At 42.6% G+C, this 21,271-nt stretch overlaps 1 protein-coding gene across 3 annotated transcripts in view; it reads right to left on the reverse strand.

Moving 5' to 3' along the window:
* Positions 1–1,299: 1,299 nt before the first annotated feature.
* The window catches only part of cadps2 (Ca++-dependent secretion activator 2), a 782,646-nt gene continuing 762,674 nt past the window's right edge, over positions 1,300–21,271 (reverse strand). For all 3 annotated transcript variants that reach the window (XM_078568371.1, XM_078568372.1, XM_078568373.1), the window contains 2 exons: positions 9,570–9,674; positions 1,300–2,809 (listed from right to left, as the gene is read on the reverse strand). In XM_078568371.1, coding sequence (XP_078424497.1) covers positions 2,630–2,809; positions 9,570–9,674 — 285 coding nt within the window. In that variant the 3' untranslated portion in view covers positions 1,300–2,629. The remainder of the gene's footprint in view (positions 2,810–9,569; positions 9,675–21,271) is intronic.

Consider the following 21,271-nt stretch of genomic DNA (forward strand, 5'->3'; position numbering starts at 1 on the left):
TAGTGGCTTCATCCATTTTAGGTTAGGTACTGTTTTTTTAAATCGATGCTGTCAGTCCATGTTTACTCTATTAAAGACGAGCATTCTTTTGACACAATTGGACATTGTTATTTCAGCATATTAATACATTTATATCTCCATCCGGTTTCACTGCCATTAATACGTTCAATATATCATTCAGCAGTTGTGGCGATTTAAGTGACCTTTCAATGACCTTTGAGACATTGCACAGAGATGGGAATGTCCACATTTAGATTGGAACGCATTTTGTAATCTATAAAAAGTTACCTTAGCTACATTTAATAGTTACCTATTGACACGCATATTTTAAAAAATCAACAGATGCTTATGTACTTGAAATGCAAGATTACATTAAATAAATGACAATTAATGCATCCTTGAGGGAAGTAAGAGGAGTTATCCTTCTGTACCCAACGGTTTTGATCACAGTGCGTCTAACACCGGTTAAAGTGACAAAAACACATATTTTGACCCCAAATATTGACTGGAACTCATCTTAATTACAACTAAAAAGAAATGTGCCGTTCTGCCGATTTTGGAACCAAAGATTGAACGAATTGTATTTCATAAATCAATCTGTCAGGCCCAAATTACTCTCAGGCCGACCTTCTCCAACCCACTGCAGACGACCAATGATTCGAGTTGATATCGGTTCTCCACATTTAACTATTCACACTGGACTTTGCATCGAAATGTTCAAAGGAATACATTTCCGAGCCTGATGATTGGTTCACTGTAGTTAATTAATGCTCTGGTTTCACTAATTATCAAAGGTAGACACACGATGGCGATTTTTATCTGACTATCCCTTAACCCAAGAATGTTGCAATGTGACAAACTAGAAAAAGCACAGCAAGCTCAGTAACGCATACACACACAAAAAGATACCGTACAGGATTTAAAAGCTGGAGTAGAGTTCGCTCTGAAGCGGCTGTGCATTCTCACTAGTTTCTGCTTTTACTCTTCAGTATTTTGAAAACCCTCCACACTGCACTGAGGTTGTACAAGCTTTATTTACAGTAGATAACCACTCACAGCACAGTTCCAACTCGGAGAGCGCTAACCATTTTCCTCCCCTCTCTGCTGCCTGGATGATGGGTCACACTGACTTCGCTTTTTCATCGGCAAAAGCGACCAGAGTGCAAGTTCAGTTATTTGGCGCTGAATCGCTCACTTCAATCAGAGGGCGGACAGTCTCTCTCTCTCGCTCTCTCACACACACACACGGTACACGTGCTGACTAATATTTGTGTCATAGATTAAAAATCCAAAGATAAATTTAACATATTCACATTTTATGAACGAGATGATCCATAAACAATGCAACCCATTTAGCGCTATTATGTCAAATACAAATTAATCCACTTTATTGTAATAGTTAGATTCCTCTAAGTGTTTAGACCATCTACCCACACCATGATACTTTAAAAATAACAGTAACTGTGAGAAAAATATGTTTTAAAAAATGCCCCAGTTAGTCCGATCCTTTAAACGGGCCATTCCCAAACATCTTCATACATTTCTCATAGCTCCAGGCAAGACTGCTGAACGAATTGGAAATACAGATGAGAGTTTATTAGAATTAAAGCCTCAATATCAAAACAGACTTTTCTTGCCATGGGTTTGATAAATGTTGCAGACATTCGTGAATGGTATTCGCAGTGACTATTGAGGGGAAACACTGCACCATTCTGGGTATCTCACTCCCCTCCGAGAGACAAGCGTAGATTTGAAGACTCGGGGACAACTGGGAAATAACAGTGCAGGGAAACCAAGAGGAGGGGGAATGCAAACGCAGCCACTCAGCCTCAGCAATGACACAAGATACAGGGTTCTTATTTTGCAGGGAAACGCCTTTTATTGAAGTTGGGCGGGTGGAGCTGGACGATGTCCCAAATTGCTTCATGATTGCCTGCTTATACACACACGGATGAACTTCTCCTGATCAATGTGCCCTTGTTCCAGATCGGCGAAAGCGCACAGTATTAGTGAAGCTGGATCTATAAAGGCATCGCTATATTTACAAAGATGCCAGAACATTAGGCACAAAAGACACCTCAAGCTGACATGGCTGTTTTATTCTATCATGCTGCTTTATGTCACCAATTAAGACCACAAACAGCACAAATGACTAATAGCCCCCGCACACTTTCCTTCCAGGGGACTCGGTGTGCCCGAGTCCACACCGGTGGTGATATCTTCGCTGGGAATGTGTCGCTATATGCCAACTTTTCGTGGCACCTGTGCTGTGGGCACATTTTCCTAATGTTAGAAGGTGCTGTCAGCATTTCCCCCACCCACCCAGGAAAGTCGGATCCGAGGTCCTTTTGCTCCCCCCGCTCCCTCCTTCTGGACTGCCCAGATCGCAAGTGAATTGGGAGGACTACACAAGGTGTTGCTATGGTCTGATTCAGGGGCAGATGGACATTATGGCACCGATCAGCACAGAGTTCAGTTACAATTATACCCTCCCCTCCCAGCCCCGCTCTACGGCTATGCTCTAAAGTTAGACAACCTCATTACACTTGAATGATGTTTTTCACCGTCCTCTGAAGAAATGGTACAAACACTGGTTGAAAAATAATGAGTCCAAAGAACCATCTCCTTTCTATTTTACATCTTCGCCCTCTTCGTCGCTGTCTTTCATTGTGATACCTTGGAGGCCTCCGCCCTCGGACACCGAAGCTGTGGCTTCTTCCACTGTCAAACGGGTGTGGATGGTTTCATATGCTTTACAGTTCAGCATCCCCTCTAAAACCCCTTGCAGTCTGAAGTCCCTGTACGATTTCTGCAGCAAGAAAAGGCCATTTTTAAATTACATTCTGGCGATCACGAGGCATTTTTCAATGTTTCAGGATGTGCAGCTTTTAAAATAGGTGCAAAGGCAACATTTTAACTTTGGGAGAGAAGAAAATCTGTTTCTGCAGATCAGTAACACTGGGTAATCAAACACACTCTGCATCAAGCAAACATGTTGCTGGTTATTGTTGTGATCACATTCAATATGATGATAATTGTCATGTATTATTTTGAGACCGAGTCCCATTGCACAAAGTCTAGGCGGATGGAGTGCTGCACTGCCAGAAATGCCCTCCTTCTGCTGAAAGGCGGCCCTGCCTACCCTCTCAGGTAGGTCAAACAATCCCACCGCACTATTTTGAAGAACAGGCGAGTTCTCCACGTGCCCTGGCCAATATTTATCGCTCACCCAATATCATTGAAACAGATTAGTAGGTTATCAGAGTGCTGTCTGCGGGATTTTGCTGTGCGGAAATTGGTAAATTATAACAGTGACTACCACTGGAAATAGTAAGCCATTTTCGGTAAAGCACTTGGAATGTCTTGAGGCCAGGAAAGACACTCTGTAAATGCAAGCCTTTTTGTTTTTTTCCCTCTCTTTCCTGTCCTCTTATTGGGCTAAACATAGCCAAATGCCATCACCTTGCCCGAGTGATTATTCTCCATGTATCAGCTTTGATAAGGTCAGCAGAGTTTTCAACTGCAGAGACCAATAAAGCAGAGCCTAGTCCTGTCCACACCTGATTTTCACAAGTCGCCAAAGCAATTGAGAAGGGGGCCCAATTCTTTCCACTCTCCTGTTTAAGAGATGGAAGCCAATCATCACAGTCCTGTCGCTAGCCTGCCACACCCCTGTGATGCATCAAGCACCACAGGATGCAACTGGGACCTTCCCAGCTTTAGTACCACACTGGCACTGTATTTTTCCACTCAGCTATGCCAACTTCCATTTAAACAGCAGCTTTAAAGCAATAACACATGCTAATGTACTTAAAGGATTTAACATCGCATGGAAAAGATCCTACAGTGCTGCACTCCCTCAGTACTGCACTGGGGTGTCAGCCTTGATTTTATGGTCAAGGGGGGCTTGAACCCACACCCTTCTCACTCCGAGCTACAATTGAATCAAGGCTGACAGGAGGTGAGCTTCAGGTGTAAAACTGTGAGTCAGCACTGAGCAAAAGCCAGGTACTCCTCCACAGTACGGAGGAATTGGTGAGGCAGTCACCTCAGGGTTGCTCTTGCATCACCTCTCGCTGGGCAAATATGGAGCAAATCAACAAAACCAGTCGGTCGCCCACCAATCACAGCAGGCGGCAAACAAGGGCATGGGAAAGCCAACTGGAGAAAGTATTTTTCAAATGGTTTCACAACACAGCTTAAAATTAGATAATAGGGCCAGAAGTACTGCATGGTGTGCAGCTAAGCCATACAAACCATAATGTCCCAGGTTGGCAGTAACAACTTTATAATGATCGCAGCACAACAGGCTCAGGGTGGGTGAATGATAAGCCTGACTTCCTGCTCTTTAACTTCTATACAGTCCTCCTAATCAAAGCAAGCAGGAAGAGCATTAGGTGGACACAGGATCAGGCTTGGCTATGACACCTCTCACGATTGAATGAGCTGATAAAGTTCATTGTATAGGTTGCTATTTGTAGGAAGACACTTGACAAAGTATTGGAGTGTCCTGGTGACTGTGGATCATGCTCCACCAGGGATCAGCAGTTTGAGCAGAGGAGGGTGAAAACAGAGAAGACGAAAATTGAAACCATTCCTCATCAGCCACGAATCTGGGATTTATTTTAACTAAACTGAATGTGTTGTTTTGTCAAGGAGGGTTAAGGCACCTATGCAGAAACCTGCTCTCTAGAATTATACAGAGGCAGAAGCAGGTGAATAAGGAACTGGACTGCAGGAAAAATGATCACATTGTTGAAGAGCCATTCACCAAGCCCAACAAAAGCAATGCCTTTAAAGAAAACCTATTAAGCTTTCTGTACTGTTTTGGTAAATAAAGCATTCAGTGCATTATACTGTTGTTGTACTAAATGGGCCTCCAGTCTAAACAGTGCAATTAGTACATTTAGTTTGGCATGCCAATCTGAGTCAGATTTGGAACCTAAATGCCATGTAACCAAGGGAACAGATGCAAGTAAATAGTCAGTCATGATGACATCAAATCTAGGCACTGCCACTAAGATGTCAGTACTTGTGTTGAAGGGTGGTGATTTGTATTTTAGTTATTCAGATATTTTTAATTATCGCAAATATCCCTGTCTGTTGTAAATAGAAAAGCCCACTTAAAATGACAGGTAAGGCAAACATAGACCTTTCAAGAGTCAAATCAATGCAAATTCTCATCACCAATATACTGTCAAGAATTCCCATTTCTCGTCAACCTCCCACGGCATTGACCAAGTGCAGTATTTCAGTCAAGAGGGATAAAAGGTGAGAGTTGGGAGAGGGAGTCAGGACAGGGATGAGGGATGGCATGATGAGGAGATAGGAAGGGGAGAGGGTGAGAAAGAGGGGCAAATGTGAAAATGTGAGGTTGGGAGAGGAATGTGAGAGAGACTAGGGAAGAAAAGCAGAAAGGAGGGAAGGAGTGAAGTAATGGGAAGGGAGAAGGGGTAAAAAGTAGAGTGAAGATCAGAAGCAGAGTGGGAAGATGGGAAGAAGAGCAGGAGAGGAAGAATGTGATAGGAGTGGGGGAGATAGCAAGTGTAGAAGAAAGAGAGGAAGGGCAGGAAAAGAGAGGGTGGGAAAGAGATGGGCTAGAAAAGAGAGAGAGGTGGTGGAAAAGAAGAGTGGAAGAGAGAGAGGAGGAGGATGGAAGAAACAGGGAGAGAGAGAGCAGATAAGCAGAGAGGGGGAAAGAGAGAGACACCGATAGCCAGGTACGGGTGAAATTTCAGTTTTTGAGAACTGAGGCCAACAATATTGAAAGCCAGCTTTGTAGGTAGAACTGAATTGCTCTGTGGAGTGAAAAACATGGTAGGCAGATTAGTCTGTGAATTCTGGGCTGCATTGATGCCTGAGGTGTTCCTCCTTTCACTCCTCAGCCCTGTTACTCACAGCTTGCACTGATCCTCCAGCTACTTTTCCTGATTATTGTGAGCATAATTTGATCAGCTGGCTTACAGCAGTTGGTCAGTATCATGAGAAGGGGTTGCAACCTTCCAGACTGTAAAGAAAACATGGAACCTTGCAGTGACAGTCCAGATTGGGAGCAGCACCATGACAAAGGTTCTCAGAAAGCACTGTTTATTCTTGATTTTAACCTATTGTGTTGTGCAATAGTATGTTGATTCCTCCTGTGATTATGGATGTTGTATAGGATGGTCCAAAGATTTTTTGAAACTTCTAATAAGTCAGAGGAGCCATGTGAGGTGGCTGAAAGGTGACTGGGAATTAATTTGATGATTAATATTAATAGTTAACTGGACCAAATTCTGGGTGGTCAGCGGCAGGGAGTTGGCTGAGTGACAAAACACCTCGAGAGGGAAGCATATTTTGAAAAGATTGCTCAAGACATAAATCACTGAAGTTTTTTTTAAAATCATAACTTCTTACTATTAAATAGAACCTATTGCAAGTGTCACCCAGGCTCGGCGAATCTGTGACATGCAAGGTGTGACTTCTTTACAGATGAGAGCTTCAATGTCAGTGCCTCCTATAGGTGAAATTGGTACTCCAGGAAACATCATGGGTTTGCACACTGAGTCACGCTTTCTGTGAAATGTACTCTATTTACACAGCTGGTCACGCATTGCGGTTGGCTTGCATAGCTTTTGATATTTTATATTCTATTTTTCATTTCATATTAAACCAAAATGGTTCAATCTTCTGATGAACTGTGTTGCTAATATTAATTACCCACCTAATCTGAAGCATAGGAAGAGGACTAGGTCATTTAGCCCCTCAAACCTTTTCCGCCATGCAATGGGATCACAGCTGACCTGTGACCTAACTCCATATACTTGCCTTTCCCCCATATCTGTTTATACAATAGATTAACAAAAATCTACCAATCACAGATTTAAAATTTAAATTGCCCTTGTTTAACAATTGATCTAGCATTAATTACTGTTTGTGGAAGAGTTCAAAGTTTCTACCACCCTTTGCATGTTTTCTAACTTCTGAAAGACCCTGCTTTTATTTTTAGGCACTGCCCTAGGTTTTAAGATGGACATCCCAGCCAGCAAAATTGTTTCTCTTTATCTTCCCTACTAATTGCTTACACTATCTTGAAAAATTCAATCAAATCACCCCTTAACCTCCAAAATTCCAGGGAATACAGCCTTAGTTTGTGTAATCTCGCCTCATAATTTAACCTTTGCAGTTCAAGTATCATTCTGGTAAACTAAGCTGCATTCCCTCCAAGGGCAATGGATCCTTGTGATGCCTGGAACTGCTCACAGTGCTCTAAGTGTGGTCTAGCCAGGGCTTTGTATAGCTGTAGCATGATGCCCACTGGCTTGTATTCTAGTCTTCTAGATATAAAAGCAAACCTTCAATTAGTCTTTTTGATTATTTTCTGTACCTGTTCATGACATTTTAATGGGCTATGTGCTCATCTCTTTGGATCTCAATTATTTCTAGCTTTTCCCATTTAGAAAGTACCCAGTTCGATCCATTTTAGGCCCAAAATGAATGACCTCATATTTACCTGCACTGAAATCCATTTGCCAGAGTTTTCTTTCCCATTCACTTAATTTGGTAAAATTTCTTTGTAATTTTATGCTTCCATCTATACTACTGACAATGATGCCTATCTTAGTGTCATCAGCAAACTTGCATATATATATTTCTCTGTCGCATCATCTAAATCATTAATAAATAGAGTGAGTAGTTGCAGCCACATTACAGACACTATTTGTCAAACTCCACCAGTTAGATGAGCTGTCCATTATCCCTCACTTTCCGGCTGGTATCTTTCGCAGAGGCAATAGCCCTACCCCTAGTTGAAAAGTTGGGGGCAAGCCCGCCTACACCAGACCGGGAGTCCACGACCAGATTTTATGGTCCTCAAGCTGTTAATTGCTTTAGGTCATGGCTTTTGCTCCCATGTGGGAGGATGTCTTGCCTCCAAGAGCTGCCAGCCAATCAGATAGCCAGCAGCAGCACCATTTCCGAGAGCAGTAGCCATTGCTGGGACTGCAGCCAGGTTCTAATAAGGAGTCCAAGAGGAGGTTGGACACTGAGGTAAATTAGAATTGCTTCACCAAGGCCAGTCAGACAGGCCCTGGTGTCAGAGGTGGGTGGGCCTACAATCAGGATACTGGGGAGGGGGGGAGGAGTCAGGCAGAACAAGCAGGGGGTGGGAATTACCAGGCCCTTAAGTGGCCATTAATCAGTCATGCAAAGTCATCAATTGGCCCAAGGGTGGGGAGAGCACACAACACCCACCAGAACGCTGGTAAAATTCTAGCGAAGGTAACAGGCATGGTGCCCTTGCCATGCCACCTAATTTTAGCTCCACTCCTGCTCCCAGGAAGGAGGTGGGAGTGGGGGGGAGCTAACTGTCTTTCGTGAGGAGCTTTGTCAAATACCTTCTAGGAGTCTATCTAAATAGCATTTATTGACATTCCCTGTCTGCTAACATAGTCCTCTTCAAAAAAAATTCAATCCGATTTGTCAGGCATGGCCTACCCTTTCAGGAGATGCTCCTAGAGGAGATATTCCTACACTATGGCAGAATTACAGAAGCCCGCCAAAGACAGATAGGCACAGAGTTTCCCATTGCCAGCTGGCATGCACTGCCCCGCCTCCAGGGAATTTTTAAGGAGGCTGGGTTTGGGGTGAGGCAGCTATACACCTGCAAGCAGCTGTTAACCAATTCAGGGCATTAAGGGGCCTATTAAGGCCCCTCTCCCATACACTGACCCTGCAGGGGTCGAAACATGGCCAGAGAAAGGAGGTGACTTCCTGGCGACAAACTAGAGGCCAGAGCACCATTTCACTATTTAAGCATTTCTCACCCCTTCAGCATACTTACAAATGGCCGCAGAACATCCTATTATAAGGGCTCCCCCTCCACAAAGGTGGTCTGGCAGCTGTGGCCATTTGTATTCTCAAAGATTTTAAAAGTGCTGAGAGGGTGCCCCTCTCTCTTCCTTGTCTGCATCAGCAGGCTGCAGCTTTCTCACTGCCCAAACATGTCCTACTGGCCCTCCACCATCAGGAGGACACCCACCGTCCTTATTGGCCAATCCAACAAAAATTGCATTTGTGTGTCATGCTCCTGCTATGTGGGGTTAGGACCGAGAAGTGATCCTGACGTTGTGGTCCCAAACCCAAAACAAAAATTCTGCCCTATCAGTTTGCAAATTCACATGCAAAAATATTTCACTGCATCTTTACAAGTCTACAGGACTGTGCCTTATTCTTCAAAAGAGGGTGTTGTCTGTGTGATTCCCTTATGCAAATAACAGATCTGATCTTGCCATTAATCCTGATTATTAACGTGTCACTGCATCTCCCTTTTACATAGTCATTACTTTCCTTAAAAACCTGTCAAACAAATCTTTCCTTTCTTAGCAATCACGCAATATGACAATGTCAAATATGCTGAAACTCATCATTGCATCAGATGCATGTAATGTCACTGAGATGATGATGACCTTTGCTTCTTTCTTTTCACAAATAAAATGGAGTTTATCGGCTATTTGTCCGGTGAAGATAGTACCCTCTAACTTCCTCTTAGTGGCCTATTCAGAAATAAGGAGTAAGTTGTTTACTTATACCTTGACTATTTTGATCAGCGTCTTCAACTGGTAGAGATGGAGTTGCAGATCTAAACGGTCTGTCAGCCAGACGCAGATGACTTTCATTGAGCTGGTGTACCATTGCTGAGGAAAGAAAGAGAAATCTCTACAGCCATGAGAGCAAAAACATTACGGATCCAAAAGTACATTTCCTTTTTTTTGAGATGCTACTATTTACTTTGTGCAAGCTATAACCTGTAGATATCCCAATCATTGGCTCTTTACTCATGAACTTCCCACTTTAAACCACATAGAAAATAATTTGTCAACAAATTAAAAATTAGAATTTGTCATCAACTCTCTTAACATCCAGTGTAGACTAGTTAAATGACAGGCTGGCTAACCTATTCTGATGAAAAGGGAAAAATGATGCATAAACTTTATTCAACATAGATAAACAAATACAGATTTAGATTTGACCTCAATCCCTCTTTTACCTTCCTTTTCAAAATGTTGATTGGTTAACCCAACTTAACATATGACCAAATCCAATATGACCAACAGGGAAGACAAAACCATATTTGGTTGATTGCATCTTTTAGCTTTGACAACTAAGTATATTGAGGTAACATAAACTCACTGCAATTATTAGCTTAAAGCAAATGTAATAGTCAACATAGATATGTAGTAACATAAAGCCAATATATAACTTTAAAATCAAAATACAATCTTGTAATTTTGCCATAATAGACTTTTTTGGATTATTCTGCTAGTTACAAAGGCCAGTTCAATATACCACATTGCATATGACTATGCTACACCTGACCTGACCAAGATATCTACCTATTTTAAGATCTTTGTGCAATATGTAAATTTAGGAAACAGCAAATATGAATAAGGATAATTTGGATGAGAGGAACAGTGTTAATGGTGTTAAAAGTGTATTTCTCTTTTAAACTTCAGCATCACAAGCTTAATCAATCAAAATCTAATCATATTTTTCAATCCATAGACCTAACAGTGACATGCAGACATCTTGCAAAGTTTCATCAGATCTATTAGAATGTTGGTTGCGAGATTCATGCAAATTATAAACCCTGAACATATGGTTATACTGGACTCCACTTAAGCATCAACAATTTCCTTTTCAAATGTTAAAAAAAACTGTACCTAAATATTGTAAAGCCAACATACCACACTCTGCTGAATTCCCTATCTCAGTTACTTTACCATGGGGAGGTACTAAGTGCAGGCCAGGTGCTTCCTCACAGACAAGGAGGCAAGATCACAGAAGCAGCCTTGACCAGGATAGTCCTACGCACCCAGTGGTGGGAAGTTCACATGAATCGCCTGTCTGTAACTAATGTATGGGTTAGGAAACCATGAGAAAGCGCAAACAGGAGGAGCCTAATCTTAAGTTTAAACATCACCTTAAAAAAAAATCAACAGCTTTTTGGGAGGAAAGTTTCAGCTTCCCACTACCCTTTGCGTGAAGAAGTGGTCCCTGACATCACCCCTGAACAACCTAGCTGTAATCTTAAGGTTATGTGCTCTTGTTCTGTACTCCCTCACAACTGTCCGTTTTGTGTTACTATCCAAGACTAATAACACCCCAAGAAAGCCTGATTGTGGCTTGGATTTTTAAAAAAAGGACTTTTAAGCACCTACGTAGCTCATCCAATTCAGAGAGAAATTCAGAAACATAAGTACATTAAAAAAATGGAATGAGAAAAGGCTATTTTGATCATTAAATCTGCCCTTTTTAAAGACCACATACACAATACTATCATTGGCTCCACCTCGCTTGAAGTCTATAGAATTCAGGGGCAGCACTGCAGTGTTGTGGAGGCAGCATTTGAGCCTCTGGAGATGGTTTCTCCCTACGCATCTGGAGATAAAGAGCTGCTTGGGTCAAAAGTATCTGTGGTTTTAGGTCTGTCATTTTATTGTGACTGGGGTCAAGCCAAGTTCCCAGCCCAGCCAGATAGATTGGCAATGTAACATGTTATACAGTTGTTCAAGGATTCTGACAGTCAATCTGACAGGCAGTACAAATGGGGCAAATTTAGCACTGTACATAATAAAGAATCTTAATTGCTAAGCATTAGGGGACTGAAAACTTGATTTCAAATTTTCAATCTGCTGTTATTAGTCCATAAGAAAAGGATTTAAACTCAAAGATGTAAAATTACAAATGCATGGAAGACCCTGGGTGGAATTTAATGCCCTACCCCATGGCAAGTTTGGAGGTGGGGAGGGCATTTAATCAGGCAGAATGGTGACGGGTGGTGTCCCTGCTGCCTTCTTGCCTCCATCCCAATTAAATCCATGGTGGGAAGGCCAGTGGACAATCTTCCCATCCTGCTGCCAATCGAGGACCTCGGGTCAGCAATTAATGCCCACTTAAGGGCCTTATCCCGCTGTCGCTTGTATAAATCCAACATTAGGTGGGGTCTCACCATACATGGAGTACGACATACAAATCCCTCCGGGGCCTTGGTGGGGTTGGGGGGGAATCTCTCATTCAAAGGCACTCAGAGACCAGGCATTGGGAAGGGGGGGCCTATTGAGAGCCACCACCTGCCCTTGATGCTGACCCCCATCCCTCAACTCCACCCCGCCACCTCCCTCCCACTATCACTCACTTGTGGCCTGGGATCCAGTGATGATCCTAGGCCTTGGGTGTGTGTAGTGCAGCTGCCACCTCCCCAATGGCACTGTCGTTCAACAGAGCTGCCAGCTTCTGACTGGCCGACAGCCCTCAGCAGGTGGGATTTTTACCTCCTGAGTCCTTCAGCCTGGAGAAGGCCAGCCACTTCTGTTTGACAGGCCTTCCTGAAAAGAGGAGACATGGGGCTCTCACACACTCTCTAGCCAGCGGGTGATCCCCATCTCCTCTATTAAATACCGTTCCATTACTCTCACAACAGAATAATTAAACATGAAGAAGTCAGATTGCTTCTAATGGTGTCTGTGATTAAAAACTCAAATTATCCTGTTGATTCTTCACTTATCACTTGTACGGCTATGATTTATCCACTTCATTTTCTGCCCACATCTCTCAAGAGCCACAGGAAAGAAGGGAGAGCTGCTGTGTTTGACACTGTGTGACCTCTGTATTTCTTCACACCAATTGTGCATGACTCCAGGCTGGCATGTCACATTAGCAGCCCATTTCCTCATCAAGCCGCCGCTTGCTTTCCAGCCCAGAAAGGTCCAACAAATCAACAGGAGTGCAGAAAACAGAACATCAGTCTAATCTCACCATTTAAGGAACATTTTCTAACCCAGTACAAGTGAAGGTTTTTAGAGACAGCTAAGAGGTGATGCTGCTGGAAGGATGACTCAGGTGGATTTAACAATGACTGGCTGTTAAAATGTTGAGAACCATGGCACTTGTACACTTTTAATAATGAATGGGTCAACAGGAACACGATACCCTCAATGCTGATGTCTTCCAATGAGTATGAAAATTACCTCAGCAGAGCCGCAAGCACTCTCACATCATCATCTTTCTTTACTCCTCCAAACCCCGGCACCACCTCCCCCAAACACTACAGACCTTTAGACTTGAATTAATAATCTATTGCAATGAAAAGAGGTACGACATGAATGCCTGGCACTGATCCCCAACTGTGTTCAGCATTGCTACAGGCACTGAAAGACATTCCCCGCATTGTTGGCAGTCAGTGACAAAGCCAGGAGACTGCACTTGCCTAAATACTACAGCTGAGCCAAACTGGGTCTCTTGCAGCTGCGGAGGCTTCACTCGCAGCCCATAAGCTCCACAATAGCAAGAGTGAACTCTTTGTCTCTAAAATTTCCTAACAAGGATCAGAGAGGTTGCCACGCATGGCAACTGAAAATGAGGTTTAGCAACATGTCTGCCGGCAAGCTGCAACTAACTAAAAAGCATAATAACTGAGCCAACATTGAAATTAAAATGGAGCATTTAGGCACCAGGAATTGTATATATTAGGTATTTTCACTCCTCCCCTGAACATTTTGTGTATTGCACAAACAAGTAGAAATCATTCCCTTTTAATCTGGGTGATCTGTCTGCCTGCATTTTCCATGATCCTCTCAGCACTCTGCTTGACAGCTGCCATTTAACAAAGAATTAATTACAACCAAATTTAATAAACACTCTTTACATTCAAATTACTATTGTTGTAAGAGGCAGACAGCACAAAAGCCCATCAGTTTATTTGCTCCAATTCATTGTTGTTAAAAGAAAATGACTTTGGCATTAGCCAATCTGAGTGACTGACGAAGGGGGGTGGCGGCAGTAGTGGGGGGGAGGGGTGCGGGGGGTGAGTGGTGCAGGGAGTTATTGAGATCTGTCCCAATACAGTGACCAGGGTGAGGCATCAACAGAAGCAGGCTGCGGCTGAGAGTTGTTGGGTTTGTAATCACTACTAAGTCCACTTTCAGGAAGTTAACACGTGACCCTCAGAATTCTATTCCTGACACTTTCCTGTTTGCTTAGGAATTTCCACACAAGATCCACTGGCCTAGAAATGCAGTCACAGGTTGTGCAGTTTTTGGGTGCTTAATGGCCTTATAAACTTCCAATATAGTGACCAGGAGGCACACATTCGTTAAAAGGTGAAATGTCCTGCCCACCTTATTGGTAAAGGCCAACAAAGAAAAAAAAAGGGCATGCAGTGCCCAAACATGAAACAGGATTTATGGCCATTACATAGGCAACTGAAAGGCATAATGCCTGTTTCAGGCTCCCACTGCGAGACTGCTTTGTCCTTATGACTTGAGGGCTCATGTTTTTGTGATCACCGCTTCCTGCAAGTGTTGCTTCTCATAGGGGGTTCCCAAGTGAGGAATCAGCCTCCTATATAAATACCAATACCTTAAATAGTCTGATAAGTTTTGCTCCCTAAACAACAGATGATGATTTTTCAATATGACTGCCAGAGTTGGAAGGTCACTGAGTGATAAACATTGTGCAGGACCAACTTGACGAATTTTCCCAGGTTTATCTTAATTACTTAAGCCCTCAATTCATATTGGGCTTGGTGCTGGAAGTTTGCTAAAAGGAGTATGCAGATGATTGTGTGTCAGCAGACATTCGAAGGCTGTAGGCACTTAAAGAGCTGAAATAATATTTTTAATCTTTAAAAGGCTGCAAAGATTTTGTAGCCTTTCCAATGCTGAAATGAGACAAGAGAAATGGCTGGGGAGAAACCAAGGCATGGAAAAACTGAGGTGGGAAATGGGATCTGTTGCCAAGTGATTATGTAGAACAGCACCAATTGATAGCTAGAGAAATGCAGAATGAGGTGGTTACCTGGGGTACCCTCCCCACAGGGCAGAGCAGCATGTTTGCAATTGGCAGATGTCAGACTCAATACCATGTACAATAATGGCATGTGCTAGGAACAGAAGTGGAAGAAGGCGGCACTCCTTAAGAAAGTTACAACGGAAGCCTACCCACCAGTACCATTGACCAAGAAAATGGCCCAAGTATGGATGGCATAAAGTGTGGCCTGGCTACCTTTCCATCTGCCGTGCCTCGATAACATTACAGATCTTTTGTGGCTTACCATGCATGTCGATATGCCAGTCAGGCACATATCCAAGCTGTTTTTGGCATATTTGCACCTTCAAAGGGCTAATCAGAGTAATTCAACTTATATGCACCATACATGGTCAATGATTGGAAAAAGGCGGGTCACATGGCTGCCATAAATTACTTTGGGAAATGCAGTAGTGCAGTGACAGCAGTACAGTTGATGACTCCTACACTAGCCTAGAAACAGGATGTGGTTAAAAAACTGCTGAGCTAGGAGATGGCCTCACGACTGTATTCCAATATTGCAGATGTCATGCAGGATTTGCCACCAGTTTAAATTGGTGCTGCTCTGAGCCTGTGACTGCAGGGCTATTGCCAGGTGGGTGGAACAGGCCCTGCTGGTAAGGTTGGTGGAAAAATGGTGGTTGTGTAGTGTAGTGCTCCAGCTCTTGTGCTGATCTCCCTGGTAAGACTTTTTTGCATATCATATATTTCATGAAATAGCATATTTAGGATCTTTCAAAGCTGAATTTTAACATTGATTTTTGCTGGACTTGTTGACTGTTGTGGGACTCCTTATTTCGAGGCTCTCTCACACCCTGAGCTCCCATGAAAGTTTGCATTACAAGAGCTCCTTTTTCATTTCTTTTTTCCTTAAAGCCATGTAAATACTTCAATTATATTTGACGTTAGAGTGAATTAGCAGATAATAGGTTCTGGAAAACAGAGTTAGGATAAGTTAAAGAAATATGTATTATTTACATGAAAACATAAAAAAAACCCCAAAAATTCAAAACTAAAATCCATGCTAAAATCTATTGGAAATTGAAAACAAAAATGCTGAAAATTCTGTGACCCTTTGGAGCTCTTTTGCTCATGGCAATCATATCCTAAATGAATGAAAAATTATGCAACTCATGTGAATGGTTGTAATATTTAAGCAAAATTATAGCTCATTATTTGGTGAGACAATTTTAGGCCACTTTAAAAGGTCCACTAGCAGATCAAACTTGACACTAAAGGCTGCTGAACTGCCTGGTCTCCATCTGTGCCGCTAGCCATAACGACTGGAAAATATAGCAGCAAATGGATCCAGGAGTTGGATGCATGCTGGAAAAAAACAATGTGCGCACTTGATGTGTAGCACAACAGGGCTCACAATTCAATATGCAATGGCTGATACGTTCGAAACCTCTGCATGGATTGTTAGTTTGTGAAACTGGAATGTTACACTGATGTGTTGAAGAAGGGTCGTTCTGTGATTTAGGGTGAAGACGGTGGTACAGTCACTGGACTAGTAATCCAGAGGCCTAGGCTAATGCTCTGGGTCATGGGTTCAAATCCCACCATAGCATCTGGTGGATTTAAATTCAATTACTAAAAATATATCTGGAATTGAAAGCTAGTCATTGTAAAAACCCTTCTGGTTCACTAATGTCCTTTAGGGAAGGAAATCTGCCAACCTTACCCAGTCTAGCCTACATGTGACTCCAGGTGCACAGCAATATGGTTTACTCTTAACTGCCCTTTGAAATGACCTAGCGAGCTACTCAGCTCAAGGGCAATTAGGGATGGAGGTGGCCTGGCGAGTGACACCCACATCCTGTGAAACAATAAATAAAAAACAAAATTGGATAAAGTTAGCATTATAAGAACACAGAATGCAGCTTTACCATGAGTTTGGCCAAGGTGAAATGTAATCTAGAAGAGATTAATGCTGACATTTGGTGCCAAAGATGAAAATATCATACATTTCCTTCTCTTGCCCCTATAAATGTAAAAGAAAACACACCCTTTCACCATACCCTCCCCGCCAGACCAAACTATAAAAAGTAGATTTTGGTGCAAACTAATGAGCTATGCCAACTCCAGCAAGCACCATGAATAACCTCGAGGCTGCTGTGAAATTAAGATCTAATTTTTAACACAAAAATTCACAAGACAAAATCAATAGAAACAGAGGTCTGAAAATAATTCTTTCAACAAAAATCCAAAATTGAAATTAAAGAAAGATTCGTTTGGAAGAATTGGTTGCAGAGCTTAAAACAACCCATGATTCCTTTTCAAAAGAGTGTATTTTCAGGCCTTGCCATTCTATATAGTTTCCAGCACAGTACTTGAGCATGTCTTAGAGTGCAGCATATTTACTATTTCTCTTTAATGGATCTCAACTATAGCCCTTTAAGAGGCAATGTCATTTTTTAAAAAATCATTTTATGGGATGTGGGCATTGCTGTCTGGGCCAGCATTTATTGCCCATCCCTAATTGACCTTGAAAAGGGGGTGGTGAGCTGCCTAGTTGAAGTGCTGAGGTTCATGTTGTGTAGGTACACCCACAGTGCTATTATGGAGGGAGTTCCAGAATTTTGACCCCGCAACAGTGAAGAAATGGTGATATATTTCCAAGTCAGGATGGTGAGTGGCTTGGAGGGGAACTTCCAGATGGCGGTGTTCCCATGTGTTTACTGCCCTTGTCCTTCTAGATGGTAGCGGTTGTGGGCTTGGAAGATGCTGTCTAAGGAGCCTTGGTGAGTCCCTGCAGTGCATCTTGTAGGTGGTACACACTGCTGCCACTGTGCATCAGTGGTGGAGGGAGTGAATGTTTGTGGATGTGGTGCCAATCAAGCAGGTTGCTTTGTCCTGGATGGTGTCAAACCTCTTGAGTGTTGTTGGAGCTGCACCCACCCAGGCAAGTGGAGATACCAGAAGCTGAAGGATATGGATTTATTTGAAGTTTCTAATCACGGCTATGCAGTCAGAGGCAGAGAGAATTATTGACTTGGCTCAGTTCGTGGTACTGTGTATCGTATTAGTCGTAACCTAGGTTGACATTTTTATGTGATACTGAAGGAGTGCTGCATTATCAGAGATGCCGTCTTTCGGCTGATGCTCAGTTCGCCTGATTAGGCAGATATTGGAGATCTTCGATTAAAGCATGGGTGCTCTCCCTTTGTCCTGGCCAGCATTTATTCCTCAACCAACACTAAAAATAGATTATCTGGTTATTAATTTGTTGTTTGTGGGATTTCACTATGCATGAGCTGGTTGCTTTATTTGCTCATGTAATGCTGGTGGCTGTATTTAAAAATATTTAAGTATATATAAATTATACTGTGACAACAGGAGGACATGATAAAGTTCTTTATAAACACAAGCTCTTTCTTCCTTGTTCTCTCTAGAATGCTCAGCCATCACAGAATGTTCCATCTTCCTGATTGGCCTTAAATCCAATTGACACCTCAGTCAAGGCTTGGATCCTAGATCCATCTTTCTGAATTCAAGTGTGATGACCAAACACTGCTGGGGCTAATAAAGTTGATTGAAAACCAGAGATAAAATTGACAAAAAGGAAAAAAGGCAGTTCATTGGACAAGTAACACTATGGCTCTGGAAAATGAAAAAACCATTGCCCAAATCTGAAAATCAGTTTGCATTTCAGAAACAAAATAAACATTAAGATGTGTTCCATCCATTCTGTTTGAAACAAAGCCCATCACCTTTCCTCCTTGCTAAACTTTGATAACACACTGACTTGGACTGTGAGCTGGCAGCGAGTTTCTAATAACAGGGCCCATGCTGATCAGCAGATAATATTTTGTATAGCACACAGAGCAAAACACAAATTGCTCATGCAACTGTGGTGCTAAATAGAGACTTGACAACCAGAAAGTGTCAGGAAAAACATTTGTTTTCACTAGCAGAGCTTCCTCTGAACTCCTCACAGACAAGCAGAGCCGACGCCACAGCTACCTTGATATCAGAAGCCTTTCATACTGGTTGCACTGAAAGGTGATCTAGTTCTCTCCCCTCTTGTAGTGCAGTAAACTCGAGTGGATCAGCAAATCCGGCTACAGCCCAGCCCTTTGCACTCCCTTGCTACTTCATGGCTCCCTACATTAGGTTTCTATAGTGGGAACATTTCTCTTAATTAGTCACAGCTAATTAGTGTTCTGGCATAGAAAAGGAGGCAGAAATGTCAGAGGTACAAGGCTACATGTTCTTAATCCTTTGATAATAACTTAGCCCCCTGAGAGGAGCTCAAGCTGTGGTAAGTAGTGACTGACAATAAGGCGAAATTAGGTGGGCAGCAGACCATTAGAAAGAAAGAATGAGAAGCACTACCTACCCCTGCTGAGCACCAATAGGAGACTAACTACACTGACAGATGAGGTGCCTGTTTAAGTCTGCTGTGTTAATTAGCTGAATCCTACCTTCTCTGCTACATATGGCCAGCTGCAACATGTGGAGTTGTGTATTTTCTTTCTTTCGGGTTCATGCCAAATAATAGCTCTGAACCAGAGACGCTCTCAGATTTCACAAATTTACCTCATCTTTGGACTTGCCAATTTGATGTAAAATCTTTCACCAGAAGAAATACTTGAATTTCCATGAATTGCAACAGGATTCGGAATAATTCCTGTCTGCAGAAGGGGTCATTTGTGAGGCACAGGAGAAAGATCAGACGAAAAAGGTAATGAAAAATGGAAATGATTAATTAATCTCAAAATTAGAAAAGAAACTTTGGACTAATTATAAATACCGTTGCACCAGATGTACGTGCAGTAACATGTGCTACCCAAAAGACCTCTTCGTCATAGCCTAAAACAGGAATTGTTGCATTAAAGACACCAAACTACAGGATTACAACAGGAGTTCAAAAAATCTTTCAGAAGGATTCTCTGTCCCCCCAGCCCTCTTTTTCCTTTTAAAATGCTTCTTACAACCTACCTCTTCACCCAACCTTTTAGTCACAATTCTAATGCCTACTTCTTTAGCTCACTATCAATTTTTGCTCGATTACACTCCTGTGAAGCACTTTGGAATGCTTTACTACGTTAAAGGTGCTATGTAAATGCAAGTTGTTGTTGAAACTGTGGCAACGCTAACAGTGGAATACATGTAGAACAGCGAACCGATGGAACCCAGTATACCAAAGAGTACAATCGACAACCCTGCTGTTATATTCATTGGTGCAGCAGTCCTTCTGTTTTGAGCATGTGACACTTGTCTAATTATAGAATCATTATCAAGCCAAACAAACATCTTTGCCTCCTCAGTAAAGCAATGCAAGGACTGCACACCATCTGATTTAATAAGCTTCATACTTTTTCACAGGATTACTTTGTGCTGAGCACTGAACATATAAGTTGCAGAGTGCCATCCCAACAAAAGAAATCTCACTGTGAATGGTCATGACTGACTCTTGAAGTTGGCACCATACTGATGGCCACAGCTGGCATCCAAGAACAGCTCTGCAATTGAATGCATCAGCAGTATTAAATAAAAATAAAATTAATGATAAAGATAATAGGTGTTGAGGAGTGATTAAATCGGTTTGAACCCAAAGCAGTCCAAGGTTCATTCTTGTGGATTAAGATATAATCTGGACCCTTATGTTGAATTATTTGCAACATTTCTTAGGTATTGGTTGTGCTATGTTTATCTTTCTCTGGAGGTGGTGATTTGTGTGGTTGATAGCAGTGAAGGGTTTTGGCACTCCTATGGCAACTCAATAAAGTAGTAATATTTTGTGTATCAGCTTGGACAGTGAGCACTGGGAATTTAAATGATGCCAACCTTTATAGTCAAGACTGATCCTTCCCTTATTGAATACCTACATATTCTCATGGCCCAGAACAAAAGAAAGAGCAAACTTGCAACTATAAAGCCACTTTCACATCTTCAGGATGTCCCTAGGCATTTCACATACTTTGGAAATGTCACTGTTCTTAAGTAGGCAAATGCAGCAAACCATGGCCCAGATTTTCACTCTTGTGTCAGGTGTGCAGAGTTGGGAAATTTTCCAACTTGCCACACTGGTCTCAGGAAAAAGTGCACCAAATGGTAGGTTCTTTGTTTCAGGTGGGGGGGGAGGGGGGTTGGTGAGGGGGTGGTGGAGGAGGTGGTGGTGGTGGTGGTGGGTGGAGGTGCGGGTACACACTCAAGTCAGGCCCTCCGCCTCTGGGAACAGTTTGGTGGCAGCCACAGGGGCTGCTGCAAAGGCCCATCTCAGTTCTCTGGGACTTAGTACCACTTGTGTTGTTCAGTATTAGGCCCCCCAGCCCTCATTCCTCATCACCTCACTCCCCCCACCCACTACCTATGCCAACTCATGCCTGCACCCATACCAGTGGACCTCATTCCCTCCATGCTAACCCATGTCCCTCCACTCACCCCTAAGGCCCATTATAGCCCCTATGCCAACTTAATG

Source organism: Cetorhinus maximus, chromosome 22 (genome assembly GCF_964194155.1).
Source record: "Cetorhinus maximus chromosome 22, sCetMax3.hap1.1, whole genome shotgun sequence".
Taxonomy (NCBI): domain Eukaryota; kingdom Metazoa; phylum Chordata; class Chondrichthyes; order Lamniformes; family Cetorhinidae; genus Cetorhinus; species Cetorhinus maximus.